We start from the raw sequence: 15216 nt of genomic DNA, 5'->3' as shown, positions 1-15216 counted from the left end.
GGGGTAGGGCCGAGGCAGAGTAATCGCATTTGGGGAGGGGAAAAAAGTAACTTCACTCAATGATTAAAAGTTCTTTTTCAGCTGGGTCCAGTGCCCTGGGCCTGGAGTAGTCAACAGCAGCCCCAGTTAGTCAGCTGGGGCAGGAGAAGCATCTGAATCAAGAGTTGCTGCCAGACTGATCAACAGAGCCAAATACTCTTCCCCTCTCCTCCAAAAACAGGTGTGCCAGCAGGGGGATCAGGAGTTCACGGGTCCTTTCCCAAATAATGAACCAACCAAATAATACAAGAAAAGTAAATAAAGTGGGGAAGGGCAATGGCAATGGCTTGTTAGCCAGCATCCACTAACCAAATTAAAACATTTACATGGTAAACAAGTGCCCTGTACACTTTAAGAGGTGGCATGAGAAAGCGGCTGTGATTCTGATCCCTCTCCCTGCTGTTTCCCCCGCCCCAGGTTCTTTTGGACATGGGCTCTCCCCTATGCTTCCCAGTTGGCCTGTGCTCAAATGATCCTCCTGCCTCGTCTTCCCAAGTTCAGGGACTACAGGTACATACCACATGCCTCGCCCCTGGAGTTGTGAAGGGGCAAATCTCTTTGATAACATCTCACCAGACACAAACTAGTCTAGAAATAAGCCCAGGGAAGCCTGACGACCATGTGCACAGCAGCATTTCTTCAGGTTTCAGCTTTTAGAAATAATCCCACCTCGAGACAGGGTCTCGAAATGTAGCCCAGGCTGGCCTGGAACTATGTAGCCCAGGTTGGCCTCCCTTGAGTCTCTGGCCTTGCCATCATTCCTAGAAGTGTTGGGAAGTTCATGGCGTTCCGGCCTGTCCCATACTAAGGGTCCATCAGAAGTCTGTGAAACCTGTCACCATAAAAAGAGCGTCTGTGTGGAATAACAAGCAAAGAGCTTCTCAGAAGACCAAGTAGCAAAATGGCTCAATCATACAAATAAAGGGCTATTTCTCAAGAACTTAAGGTCTGAATATCTAATTTCATGTTTCTGCAAACAACCCTCTTCTTGTTTTCTTTTTCTTTTTCTTTTTGTGGAGGGTGGGGTGTGGAGAGAAGAGTCTCCATAGTTACAGTCTGTCCTAAAATTTATGGCAAGCCTCCTGCCTCAGCCTCAAGTGCTGGGGTTATAGGCACTCACTACCACGTTCAGTTCCCTTTTCACTTCAGATTTTTTCCCCCTTCCAAAGAAGAAATAAAGAGGGGGAGCATAGCTGAAAGCCTTTTAGGAGGAGAGAATAAATATATGCTTGCACAGGGAGCCTGCTGCTGCGTCTGACCACCTGAGTGGGACCTACATGGTGGAAGGGGGGAACTGACCTCTCCGACTGATGCTCCCTCCTCTGAGCACCACATGCATGCTGTGGCACACAATAAACAAATGTAAACGCCCTTTTAAAAAAGACAGCACATCCAAGGTAGGCGTGATAGCGCATACCAGTAACCCGGCCAGCACTCAGCAAGCTAAGGCAAGAGGACTGTGAGTTTGTGGCTGGCCTGGGCTACAGTGGGACTATCTCAAAAAATAAAACACAGCAACCCTAAAAAGTTTGGCTATGGGGATAGCTCAATGAGAGTGCTTGCTTGGCATTCTCAGAAGCCTGTGTTCAATGCCCAGAACTGGGAGAAAAGAACCTTGGAAATTTAACACTTCAGAAGGCATGATTAAAAATATGAGATAGGACAGACTGAGAACAATTATCTGCAATTCATATGCGGTGGTTAACAGTGTATGTCCCTTTGACTGGGGTGGGGGTGCCCAGAGAGCCAATAAAGCATTAGTTCTGGGTGCTTCTGTGAGGGTGTTTCCAGTTAGGACTGGAGTCAATGGGTCAGGTAAAAAGATCCATCCTCACAACTAGATAAAGGGAGACTACATCTCCCCACTGAGGGCCCAAGGGATGGGCCCTGCTCTCCCAGTGGGGTTATGCATGTCACATCTTATGCTGGAGTCTGACTCATCAACTCCAGGACGGACATGTCACAGCGCTGCTCTGCTCTCAGGCCTTCAAACTCAGACTGAAACACGTTAGTAGCTTGCTGGGTCTCCCATCACACCACGGCAGATGGTGAGACTCTGCCTCCATCCTTGAAGCAGCCGTTCCATGGCACTCCTCCTCCGTATCCCTGTTGGTTCCACAGCACTCCTCCTCTCCCGTATCCCTATTGGTTCCACAGCACTCCTCCTCCGTATCCCTGTTGGTTCCATGGCACTCCTCTCCCGTATCCCTGCTGGTTCTGCATCCCTCCAAGAAGTACTTTTGTTTGTTCCGTGTAAAAGTCTGAATACACAGCCCAGGCTGGCCTTGAACTTACAGGGACCCTCTTGCCTCTGTCTCACTCGTGCTGGTATCTGTATGGCCAGAATTGAAAGAACAAGATGTGATCTACCTACTTTGGCTAGAAAAGAATAAAGAACTTAAACATGAAAGCTGCTTTGACGCGTGTTAACACCGAGCATGATGTGCCGTCGAAAAATACTGCTTTCAGAAAATAAAATATCACATGATTGCTCCCTTAATCCACAAATTTACAAAATCACCAAATGCTCAGTTAAGAAAAAGCACAGCAGGAACAGGGTGGTGCACGCCTTTAATCTCAGCACTTTGAAGGCAGAGGCAGGTGGATCTCTGGGAGTTAGGGGCCAGCCTGATTTACAGCTCAAGTTTTAGCCAGCCCAAGCTATACAGTGAGATCCTGACTGAAAACAAAAACAAAAACACAAAGAAAAACCAAAGCTGTGATGGCCCAGTGGTTAAGGCACTGGACTAGACAGGCATAGAGACACAAATTCAATCAGCAGTTGACTCTTCTGGGCTGCACAGACTCTCCACACTGACTCTAAACAAGCCTGGGGAAATGTGGGGGAGGGAAAAATCCTAACTGCACAGTTACAGCATCTGTCCAGTTCCTATATGCCATCAAGCTATAAGCTTCCTACTCTGCCTCAATAACGTGGCTAAGTTCACCTTGAGCAGACTTTTCTGGGATCCAGCCCCCTTTTTCTTTTTAAACATGGTTTTTTAAAAACATGTATTTATTAATTTGTGTGTGTATATATATATATATATGTACACGAGTCCTCTGGCCCAAGTGTGTAGGTCAGAGGACAACTAGTGGAAATTGGTTCTCTCCTTCCACCATGATGGTTCTGTGAGTTGAACGCAGGCTGTCAGGCTAGGCTAGATGTGCCTATAGCTGCTGAGCCAGCTCACTAGCCTTCCTTCTTTCTCTTTAGTGGGTCTTACACAGTCCAGGCTAGTCTTGAACTCAGTATGTAGCAACAGATCACCCCCCCCCCCCATGAGATGGAATTACAGGCATGCACCTCCAGGTTTATGAGTGCTGGGGACTGAACCCAGAGTTTCATGCATGCCCTACTAGATTTATTTCTGAAGACGGAACACAATCTTCCTGGTGGTAGGAATGGCTGTGTGGCATTAACTTCTGAGCCATCAAAATTTCCCAGAAGCAACACCTCAGGACTTGCCAGGTGCCCAAACTATGCAAGGTTCTTTTGTACCTCCATTAAACCACACAGAAGCAGCTGTATCAGAAGCCCCCCCCGAGTCGTTCATTCAAGCTAAAAATTGGTCCAATTTTAAATGTGTTTCCCTACTGGAGAGTTTTATTGTTCTAAGCAAAAAGGACAACAGGGTGCTTGCAGTGTCAAACAAGTCCTTCCCTTTACTTCCTGGTCCACTAAGTTTGTGGCTTGTGTGATGGGTGCCATCCAAACGAAAGGTGCTTCCCACGCAGCACCAAGCACCACCGATCCTCTGTCCCCCTAGACACTCACAAAGACCCACTACACAAAGAAACTGCTAAATGACTTTGCAGTCCATGCCCTCCTTCCCTGAGTGCAGGCCTCAGGACCTGTGAAATAGACTCAGAAGGGCTACAACTCCTCTACAAGGCTGGTCTAGGCAACTCTGACCCCACGTGTGCCCTGCAGCCCCTGCTCACATTCTCCCCGGCTCCTCAGTGCCTACGTGGTCAAGTCCAAGTCCACAGTCCCAGGCCAGGTCCTTGCTAATCATATCCAGACCTCCTGACCAACCTTATCTTCCGCTTTTCCACCCAAACACCTACACAGAAGTTAGCTGGCCAATCTGCAGTTCCTCCAGCACTACAGTTTAGTCACCTGGTATCATTACGTGCAAGCAACGGCAAAGCAGGTGTGCAAAACATGTGTGTTATTTTGCTTCCCTTCATAGCAACCTGTGTGGAGGGACTGGTCAGCCTGGGCTAACCGCACATCAACCTGTGTGGAAGAACTGGTCAGCCTGGGCTAACCTCGCAGCAGCCTGTATAGAGGGACTGGTCAGCCTGGGCAACCTCACAGCAGCCTGTGTGAAGAAACTGGTCACTCCCAGGTTAGAGGCAGGGCTGGAGTTCAGGTAATTCACCTGCCTCGTCTCCCAGTCAGCCCAGAATGCCTAGTACTCTCCAGTAAGTAGGCCTTCAACATGCCAGGACCCCACTTACTAGTTCTAACTTTGGGGTGCTCTGTACCCTCTCATGAGGAGCACTCATTGCTATTACCCCCCCTTTTCTTTTTAATTCTCTGAAGACAGGGCCTCACCCTGTAGCCCAGGAAAGCCTGAACTCACTACGCAGCCCAAGCTGACCTCAGACTCAGTGATCCTTCTAGCTTAGTCTCCCAAGTGCTGCCACAACAGACAGCCGGCACTGCATCCTCATTTTGAGGACAGTGATGGCTTTGTAAGTAAACAATGAAACCTCTTTCCTCCCCCCAGACCCCGTATCTGGAACACAGCAGGTATTCATAGCCAGGGTATGTGACCAGCTCTTACGTGCTCTTCTGGAGTTTTATTCCCTCAGGCTCAGTCTTTAGTTCCATTGTCCTCTCACCTTACCACCTTCAGGCTTCTTGACATAAACTGGCAACTTTCCTTCTGGCCCCTTGCCTTCTAAGTCTCTTCTTCAGAGTGCTGAGCCAGGCTCGTCTCTCTGCTCACACACATTCCTGGCTCCTCAGGGTTCACCAGGTAATGCAGACTCTGCACAGAGGCTGAGGGTGTGGGTGACCGGAGCCATAATGACCGCGTCATAACCTGGTTTTTCTACATCAAACCAAGTGACAGTACTCCCTGTTCTTTGCATTAAGAGAGATCTACACAACCTGTCCAGCCTGCTACACCTTCAGAACCCTGCTTCTTATCAAGTTTGCAACTACTTAAAGGTAAACTAAGGATTACCTTAAGCTTCTGATCCTCCTGGCTCTACCCCTGGTAGAGAGGGGTGAGACTACAGGGCCCCTAACACTACACTGGGTTTATATAGTACCAGAGATCACACTCAGCATGTGAGGGAAACATGCTCCCTCGGGCCCAGAATCCTACCTTTAACATACAGCACATGCGAGGACAAGTGGGCGAGAACTATGACTCTTCTACATCCCTTCTTTATGTCTTTTGTGGTATTAATTCCATGCTAGGCAATTCTCACATCCATCTCAGTATTACTTGCATGCATTACTTTACTGGGCTTTACCTGATTTCAGTCTCTTGTACCTGGTAGATTCAAAACATACTGGGCTTGGTGCCATCCCTAAGTTGTACACACCACTGTTGGTATATCCTGGGTATTACGATAGCTGAGCTCTTAAAAAGGATGGGGGGGGAACAGTAGGAGTGCTTGTCTTTTATGAATGAAGCCGTGGTTTGATCACTGTACTACATAACAGGTGCAGTGGGTCACAGCTATCATCCCAGTACTGGGACGTAGAGGGACAAGAGTCAGAAGTTCAAGGTGTTATGGTGAGTGCAAGGTCAGTCAGTGATAAATAAGATTCTCTCATATAATAAAGTGAGTGTGAGACCAGTCTAATTATTTGACGAATTTCTCAACTTCTTGTAAAACTACAATGGAGTGTTCCAAACAAAAAGATTTGAAGGACAGAAGCTGGAGAGGTGGCTCTTTGCTTCAGAGGACCCCATTTAGATCCTAGCACCCATGTAGCAATTCACAATCATCTATAGCTCCGGCTCCAGGGGGTCCAACATTCTCTTCTGGCCTCCTTGGACACCAGGTACACAAACATACATGCAGGCAAAACACATACTTAAAATAGTAATTTTGAAAATGTGAAGATGCTGGGGAACACCTAACATGAAGTGACTACCAAGCTCCATCCACCCTATAGGGCAAACGGTTACTCCATACTCTACCCTAGGGGCCACCAAGATCCAGAAAAGTTCGAGACTTCCTAGTTTGCCAAGATGCCTAACTGGTGTCTGCAGCAGTGCCGGAATCCAACCAAACTGGAAGCATTCGCAAAGGATTCACCAGCACCTGGGAGAGGCTCACAGATGGTGCTCACTGCTGACAGCCAACGACGACACGGCACACAGGGAGAGAGAAAATCCCTGTTTGGAAATTCCATACTAATACTCTAAACTAAGATTCCTGCACCTTTCTAGGAAATGGGGAACATTTTTGACGAATAAATGCCGTGCGCGTGTGTGTGGCATTTATTCCCAGTACAAGGATAGAACTCATAACCTGGAAAGTGGTAAGCAACAACTCTGCCACAGAGTGGCCACTCTGGGCCTTGAACTGTGCAAGCGTGTGTGTATGTGTCCCTTTTTGAAACAGAACTGACTATGTAGCTCAGGATGGCCTTGAACTCTGAATTCTTCTGCCTCTGCATCTGGGGTGCTGGGGATCTGTGCCAGCACACTCAGCTTCTGAATAACATTTTTAAGGGGAAGAGGAACAATTTTGGGGATTATGTCCAACCCAGCACTATTCTTTACCAAGAATCACCACCAGGTGGTAGCATGAGGCCATGTTTTGCGAATAACAGCAGCATTTTTTTTTGACCCCAGCTACTTTTCTTAGTTAACTGGTTAAGCTGTTAAAAATTTCCCCAAAATTATTTTGTTTTGCTTTGATACAGGGTTCCATGCAGACAAATATGTAGCTGACCATTACCTTAAACTTCTGATCTTCCTGTCTCTAGCCCTTGAGATGAGGCTTATACCCACTGGGTTTATACAGTCCTGGACATCACACTCAGTGTGGGAGGGAATCACTCTCCTTCAGGTGCAGGTCCTACCTTTAACATACAGAACCTGCGAAACTTATGAAAATCCTTTATTAGAATAATGGGGTGCCAAACATGGAGGCAAGCTGGAATGTCTGCTGGAGTGAACGTCTCACCATGGCTAGTGTGGAGGTTCAATGTCCTCCAAGGTTAGAGTTCAGTCTGTGGGGTGAAAGCATTAGAAGGTGCTGTGGACCTCTACAAGAGAGAGCCCAGGGAGAGGTTCTTAGGTTACCTGGAGAATGTCCTTGATGGGGACCGTGTGACCTTACCAACCCCTCTCTTTCTGTCTCCAGTCTTGAGACGTGATCAGTCACTCTGACACGGATTCCTGCCATAAGCTACTCTTGTCAGAGGGCCAAACCAACTGGACTGCCCAGTCTTTGGTATGAACCAATACAACCATCAACAGAACAAAACTCGGACTTGTGTGGAATCCACAGTCCTCCTGCCTCCATCTCCCAGACACTGAGCTTACACATGTGTAAGCAGCCCTGTTAGACATGTGTGACCACACACAGCCAGTGGCCTGGGCATTTTGTGTACAGACGCAAAACAGGTGGAACATGCTCAGGATTGACCAATAAAAAAATGTGGCCAATTTTTAAAAAAACAAGAAAATCGAGTCAGCAGAGTTGGAACTCCTTCCCCAGGGCTTCCTGTGCCCTGCAAGGGATCACCCTTCCTTATGAAGTAGGCCAATTAGCAAATCATCTTCCATACTGGAAAGCTCTGACAGGCAGCCTGGCCCTCAGGCCTAGAGTGAAAGGAGTTGCAGGTCTGGTGACTGAGTATCATTAGAGCTGATGTGGATCTCCCCGAAGCGCTCTGTGGTAATTCTACACTCCAGATCCTTTCCAGAGGCCCTATGACCTAGAGGTCTCCGCATAGCAATGGTCAAAGACATGGAAGTATGGTACACACCAATGATCCCAGCACTCCGGACTGTGACTTTGAGGCCAGCCTGGGCTACAATTCAAGCTCTCATCTCAGGACATTTCTAACAGCTAGTCCATAGGCTGCCCTGGCTTCTGTTTAGAAACCCAACTGTGCACTCGTTTATCTGCTGGCCTGCTCTAGGACTTGGTGAGAGCAGTTGTAACAGTCTAGAAAGGATATGCAAAGAACAGTTTGCAGGATGTGTGCGTGGATACACTCCTGTCTGTTAGCTACGTGAGGTGGTATTACTGAATGTTCCCCTAAAGTGAGAAAAGCTGGCGGGGTGTTTGACGTGATGAGAAAGGGACACTGCTCTTCGAGCTCTGACAGCTGTCACTGATCCAACCCACGAGCTGCCTGGAGCTCTACCCTAGAAGTAAGCACAACGGCCATCATTTCCAGCTCTTTGAAGAAGCATGGCCCCGAGTTTGACAGGTACTGAGCTGCACATTTCTAATTCATTCCTAGGAAATAAAAACACTTAAGGGGTATAATGTTCTAACACAAAGAACTGCATTTGCAAGGACGCTGTTGGGAAGAATAACAGCAACAACTTAAAATACACAGATGATACAGGGTAATAAAACTGTCCCCAAATGGGAAAATCCTGAGAAACCCTCGTGGGCACATTCATTCCCAGAACCAGCAGCATGTGAGAGACTCAATAAATATATTTTCCATGAATGAGGTGGTAAACACCACTTCAAGGAATTGTATTTATTAGCATTTCAATTTAAGTGAGATAAAAATTGCCTTATGGGGAGGTGTGGTGCTGGGGATCAAACTTGGGACCTTTCACATGCCCAAGTAAGAACTACTACTGAGGCACATTCAAAAAGCACACCAGAACTAGACAGGCAAACCCAATAACTTCCATCGCTGCTAAACTGTAGCTGGCACAGACGGAATCAGCAGTCTTTGGAAATCTCTGGGTGAATGAGCAATACTAGACAAGCACCCCTCCTGACACTGTCACCCACTGGAGGAACTGCACCCGGACCCTTACCTCTTCCTTCCTCTCTTCTGGATTGGCAGCTCCACTGCGATTGGCAGGAAGACAGCCGTCACTGCTTTCTCTTCCCTCATCACCAGCTCCGGAGCAGACAGCGGCCTGGAGGGACACGGGTCCTGGCTGCCTCTGGGTGGCATCCTCTGTCCTTTCTTCACTGTCCGCCGAACTGAGTGACAGCACACTTAGACTACCGGGACACTTAGTACTTCCTGGGCTCTGGGGGCTTTGGGGCTTGGGTGTGGTGGGCCTCAGGGGGGTGGGAAGCTGTACGGGCTCAAAGGGACACTGGCTGCCAGTATCCGACTCACTGGAGGCTTGGCTCAGCCCTTCTGGGCCTGTGGGAACCGGTGAGGGGCTTCTGGCACAGGGTCTACCATTTCCCAGTGGCTGAGCACTTTTGGTTTCCAGAGGGAATACTGCAGTGTCCACCTCCAGGTGGGGCTCTGGAGCTGCGCTGGCTGAAGCAGTGCAGGGTACGGAGATCCAGGGTGAGGACAAAGGGCCACCACGCCTGGCATCTGGCTGCACGCCGCTGCTGGCGCGGTGCGAGTAGTCGGCATGCAGCCTGCTCCTCGGCCCCACTGGTGGGTTCGCATCCCCCAGGCCGGGACCAGCGTTGGGGGCTGCGCTCCTGGAGGCCTCCCTCTTCCAGGCCGCATCCTTGACATTGCTCACCAGTCTCAGGACTCTGTCGAAGTCCTTGGCCCGGATGGGGCTCCTCCAGCGTCTGGTTCTTCTCTCGGAGCCACCCAGTTTCTCCGAGTCGGTGGATAAGCTACTGAAGGTCCTAGGGGGAATCTGCCTGTCACCTGGGAGCTCTGTGAGGTTGGATGCTGACTTGCGCTTGAAGGAGCTCTTCAGTACGCTCAAGCTGTCGATGCTCTTGCTTCTGCGCGGTAGCGGCACAGCACTGCTGGGCTCTGGGTCACGCACGTGGATCTCACACAGGGCGGGCTCCGGTGCTGGCTGGCGTCCCAGGTCCAGCAGGCTGATGCGGCCCAGGCCATAGGCCCTGCGGATGCTGCGTGAACGGTGAGTGTTCCTCTGGAAGGCATCCTCCGTGTCCTCAGGATCTGAGCAGTCGGACCCTGCCCCATCCCCGGCAGGCCCCAAGGATGGGCATCTGCCCAGGCCCTTTCCCAGGATGGCAATGGTGCCATTGGGAGCAGCCCTTGCGGGGTCTCCTGCTGGCTCTTCCTTGGAAACTTCTGCCCCCTCCCGGTTCTGAATTCCTTGAAGGACAGAAGATTTCAATCTTTTAAAAGATCCCATTTTACGGAAGGAGGCCAGGGCATTCCACGTGGAGGAATTCCCCACAAAGACCACCGACCGAGGCCTCTCAGAGTGTGAACTCATCCTCTTCCGATTACCTGAAAAGAGACGAACCAGCTTGGAAGGGCTGAGCCTGGCTTCTGGGACTTCAGGGTCACTGCTGGGGCTGCCTTTGCAGCCTCCATTTTGACATGCTGATGATGTCACCATTTTGGGGGCCTTGAGGTTGGAGGTTGAACAAGTGGCCGTGGCACCTTGCCCATGGCTGTCCTGGGCTGTTGTCATGTTCTTGGGGTGAGCAGCCTGGTTCAGACCTCCATTCACGCCTATAACCAGGGGTCCCAGCTCCAGACCTTCATCTCCAAGGACGACAGCCTGGCTTTCACATCTGCTGTGTACATCTGGATCCGTAGTCACAGCGACTGCCTGCAGCACAAAACAAAGCAGGCATTTAACCATTGTCCCCAAGGAGGCGCCTCAGCAGAGACTGATCTGTCAACCTACCAACTGCTAATAGAAAGAAGAAAGAAAGTGCTCCAGGACACAGGCATCTGAATATACTTTCTTCCCTCTTCTCTTCTATCCTAACCCCTATACACACCTGTGCCCACTCCCCCTGGCCTTGTCCATTCCCCCTGCCTTTACCCACGCCTTCCCTTGGCACCACCTAAAGCCCTCTCTGAATTGTGCATTAAACTAATGCATAGAGAGAGAGAGGCCCAGCTGGGATCTGCACCCTGGGCACCTGACTCCATTTCCATCCTCTCCTGACCCAGAGAAACCAAACCCCCACTGTTTTCAGATACTAGTCAAGGCCATTACCTCCAAGATACAGTCAGGGCACCAGGAGGAGACTGTAGAGAGAACTCAAGGCTCAATTTTATTTAGCTTACCGTTTTCAAGCTGAATTTCATCTTATGTGAAGTGCAGTCTGTATTACCTGCTCTTGCACACCACTTTCTCTTCCCCTGGGCTCTTGTGTCATGCCCAGTTGGGGAAAGATTATCAGGAGTGCCAGGGGAAAACAGATAAAGGATCCATGCCACCCGGAATGAGGGAGTCTCTGATTTAGCCTGTCAGCACTTTGCTAATAATAGGAAGATTGATGGTGTACTGTGCCCTCTGTGGTGCACAATTCTAATGGAGAAGACACTGTGCGAGAGGCATGGGGAGGGGGCTGTGGGATACATTTGAATTAGCCACACGAGCAGAGTGTTGAATTCTCTGCCTGAGGGTGAAACTCTAACTGTCCATCCTCAGCAGCGTGGGGTGTGACTATTTCCATACCTTGGAATCCTAAAGACACAAAGAAGTATCCAAGTCCAGTTCACAGTCAAGCACACACCAGCAGAGGGCACCACAAGACCATTTTAGCCCAGGATAAACCTTTGGTTAAGGGGACCCTCAGGGCTCAAAGGATGAAGGACAGAGAAGCGTGTTGGGTAGTTTGAAAATGCTCCTTGGAAGACATGGAGCTAGGCCTACACGCTCAACCTACTTCTGTCACACACTGCAGTAAGCCATCTCAACAACCCATGCTTTACGCTGTCTACGAAATAAGAGGCAACTATCCACCAACTCATTATGTCCTGAGCCTCCCCAGGGTGCAAGCAACAGGCCAGGCCCCATAAGGAATTCAAGATGGTGAGAGGAAGTTGGCAAAGGGCAGCTGGGAACACACTATGCACGGGAGGCAGTGAATGAAGGTGAACAGTCCCGACTTCCTGGCAAGGGGAACAGTGCCGCTGGAGGGGTGCCCTAATGCAGCGAGTACTGAGAATCATGGGAAGTAGGGCCAGACGTCTTCATGCTCTCGGTGTTAAACATCATTCTTCAAGAACAAGTGCAGGGTAGTTTCTCTAGGTATACCTTCTGGTACCACTGAAGCCCCTGTGAGCCTTACCACATGCATTACCAAAGCATGATGATACTTTGGTAATATAAACAAACCTACGGCCTTTTGGGGTATGAATACCATGTGACTGCACACTTAAGCTTATTCAAGATGATCTTGATATGAAATTGTATTCGTTTTCCCAGCTATATCATGACATACTATTGTACCTTTAACTGGTGATTAAATTTAGAGGCTATCACAGCCCTCCTTTTTACGTGGTAACTGTTTTGTTTGTTGGTTGGTTTTACTACTCTTTAACTTTTGAGACCTGGTCTCACTAAGTTTGTCTTTGAACAGCAATCCTTCTGCCTCAACCACCCAAGGGCCATCATCAGGAACTGTTTACCAGTGTTTTTCTAGATTGAAGATACTTACATTTTTATAACACTAGTAAGTATTTACTTTAAAAACCTATTTAAATTTAGATTCAGACTCCAGAACAAACTTGGAGACAACCTGGGCAACAGATTTAGAAAACTAATGATTTACTGTTTGATCATGAGCAGAACAAGGCCATTGCTGTTTACTGCTTTAGAGTGGAAAGTGAAAAATCACAGGAAAAAAAAATAAAAGCTTTCCTGGAATCTCTGAGTAACACACCAAGTTGCATTATTTGGAACTGATGCTTTGACCCCCATTAACTAACAAAGCCTGCAATTCAATTACTGGCTTTATGGCAAGCCTTATAAATCATGGGAGCACTGCCAGAGATCTACAAGAAAGAATTTGAGATGGGAATATTGTGAAATCCAGTTGCCCACAAGCTGGACTCTGGGGTGAATGAACTTTACAGTGGAATACCCCCCCCCCAACTTGTAATGGGAAATCTCTAAAAACAGCTCTAACCAACAAATTTAAACTAGAGCTTAAAATTGAAAATCAGTGACATATACCTGAAACCTACCGATGAAATGTAAATTTCAGAAAATGTAACACTGGTAGACAATGCACTGAAAGCAGAAATGTGGAAGCAGGAGAAATGCTGAGCAGCTTCACTGAGCTAGGGTGCTGCCTGAGAGCACATCTAACGCCACAGGAAAGCCCGTGAGCTTTCCTGAGCACTCCTGTGCAATCCTATTCCCACCCCATCCATTTCCATGTCTCCAGTTATGTTCAGGCGGGTGTGCTACCAAAATCATTAAAAGGAATATTCCAAAAGAAGGCAAGCCACAGGACCATCCTCAGTCCTGCCCAGGGTACCAGGTCATCTCTGTTATCCAGGCCACATATGCTGCCTTCTCTCCCGCTGGTCATTCAGTGGCCTTCTCAGACGGTTGTTGTGGCACTGCAGTGCTGAGTTCAAAGAACCCTTGCTTATTTAATAATACCCCCAAAGCACAGAAGGAGAGGCGCTGGCAATTCAAACATGCTAATGAAAGCACTTCCTTGACCTGAAAAGAGACACTTCTCATAGGTATGTGTGTCAACACAAAGCACTCCACATTTTAGGTTCAGCTGTGTCTGAGGTGTCAGTCAATTCACCAGGCCCCTTGACTGTTAGAAAGGGGTGGAGGGGGGCAAGGCTGGTAGTGAGTAAAAGCACAGTAGGTGGGCATGGAATCTAGTCCAGCACTGTCTTCTAGTGGCCAGAAACTAGAGACAATCTTGCCACTTTTCCCCTGGTCTCTGCGGCCACCAAGTCTGCCTGTCTCATGAGTCCCCCAGGAATGTGGAGCACACTACCTTACCTCTAGCCTGAGAAGCCTTCTTCCTGGCTGCCTCCCTCCTGCAGTCCTGCTCACTCCCACCCATCCTTCACTGTCACCAGTGCATTTCCTGATCTGCAAATAGAGCTGTCACTGAATGCCATGGCACTGGCTGCAGCACGCCAGACCTCACTCCAGCCAAGCTCCATTTTGTTTAGGGTCTGGAGCTAACTAGAAAAACTGAGGGCCTGTGCAAGCTCGGAAAGCTCCCCACCTCTGCATCACACCTCTAGCCCACAGGCTCGAACACCACTGTAGGTCATCTTCTCATCTTGGACTCTCTCCTGTGGGTGGTGTCTCCGTTGCAGAGGATCACAATTCCTAGTACCATGAATAACGGCGCCTGATAGATTTGGTCAGTGAGAACCAGTTGTGGGATGTCTGAGAGAAGGAAGAAGGCTCCAGTACCTCTGTGGGTGGCATCTGTCTTTGCTTTGGCTCTTCCTCATCATGTCACCGATCCTGTCAGAGGCAGTTCCTGGGTTCAAGTGACTGTCCCTTCTCCCCTCCAGCCAAGGGGTCAGTTGCACACCTGTCACTGTCCCAACTGAATATACATAATCCTGTGGTGGAGTCTCTCTGTTTGAAACACCTAGAGGCGGTTCTCTTTACCTGTGCAACAGGCATGCACTCTGCCTTGCCTTTATTAACTAAGTAACTAGCCTCTCAAGTAACTCTTCCTCCCTTGTGTGTAGTTCAATTGGTTCTGCTGCTCACCACCCTGCTCCAGCATTCTGCTCTGGCACTCTGCTCCTCCTCCAGTTTCTCCAGTGATCTCTGAAGAGTTTGAAAAGTTCTTTAAGGGCAGAGATCACATCCGATTTTGCTGTCCTCATCATCCATCAGGTGAATGACTGGCAGACTGAAGATGAGGGAAACACCCTTCTGCATACATCAGATATAACAATCTGAGGCCACATAATTTTTCTGTGGGAACTGTCTTTCATCCCCTATGATGTTTCATGCTAGTGGTGGCTACCAGCATTACTGGGAACAAGAAAAACTGCATCAGGTGTGGCAGCGCAGGGTAATCCCAGAACTTAGGAAGTTGATGCAGGAGGATCTTGAGGTTGAGGCCAGTCTGGGTTATATAGCAAGTTCTAGACCAGCCTGGGCTATATGATGAGATGCTACCTCAAAAACACCAAGATAGAGAGATGATAGATAGATAGATAGATAGATAGATAGATAGATAGATAGATAATAGATGATAGATATAGACAAAGACAGATAGAAAGATAGGATGGATGGATAGATAGATAGATAGATAGATAGATAGATAGATAGATAGATAGATAGA

General features: G+C 48.6%; 1 protein-coding gene across 3 annotated transcripts in view; it reads right to left on the bottom strand.

The window, feature by feature from the left end:
• Positions 1-15216, bottom strand: part of Spata13 (spermatogenesis associated 13) — a 140632-nt gene that overhangs the window by 73283 nt on the left and 52133 nt on the right. For 2 of the 3 annotated variants that reach the window (XM_055617313.1, XM_055617308.1), the window contains exon 1: positions 9036-10689. In XM_055617313.1, coding sequence (XP_055473288.1) covers positions 9036-10598 — 1563 coding nt within the window. In that variant the 5' untranslated portion in view covers positions 10599-10689. Of the gene's footprint in view, positions 1-9035; positions 10740-15216 lie in introns of those variants that run through there. The other variant, XM_055617324.1, reaches the window with a different exon arrangement.

This window comes from Psammomys obesus, unplaced genomic scaffold (assembly GCF_907164565.1).
Source record: "Psammomys obesus unplaced genomic scaffold, mPsaObe1.curated_primary_1811, whole genome shotgun sequence".
Classification (NCBI taxonomy): Eukaryota; Metazoa; Chordata; class Mammalia; order Rodentia; family Muridae; genus Psammomys; species Psammomys obesus.
Note: the sequence above shows the minus strand (reverse complement) of the source record. Positions and strands in the feature narration are given on the sequence as shown.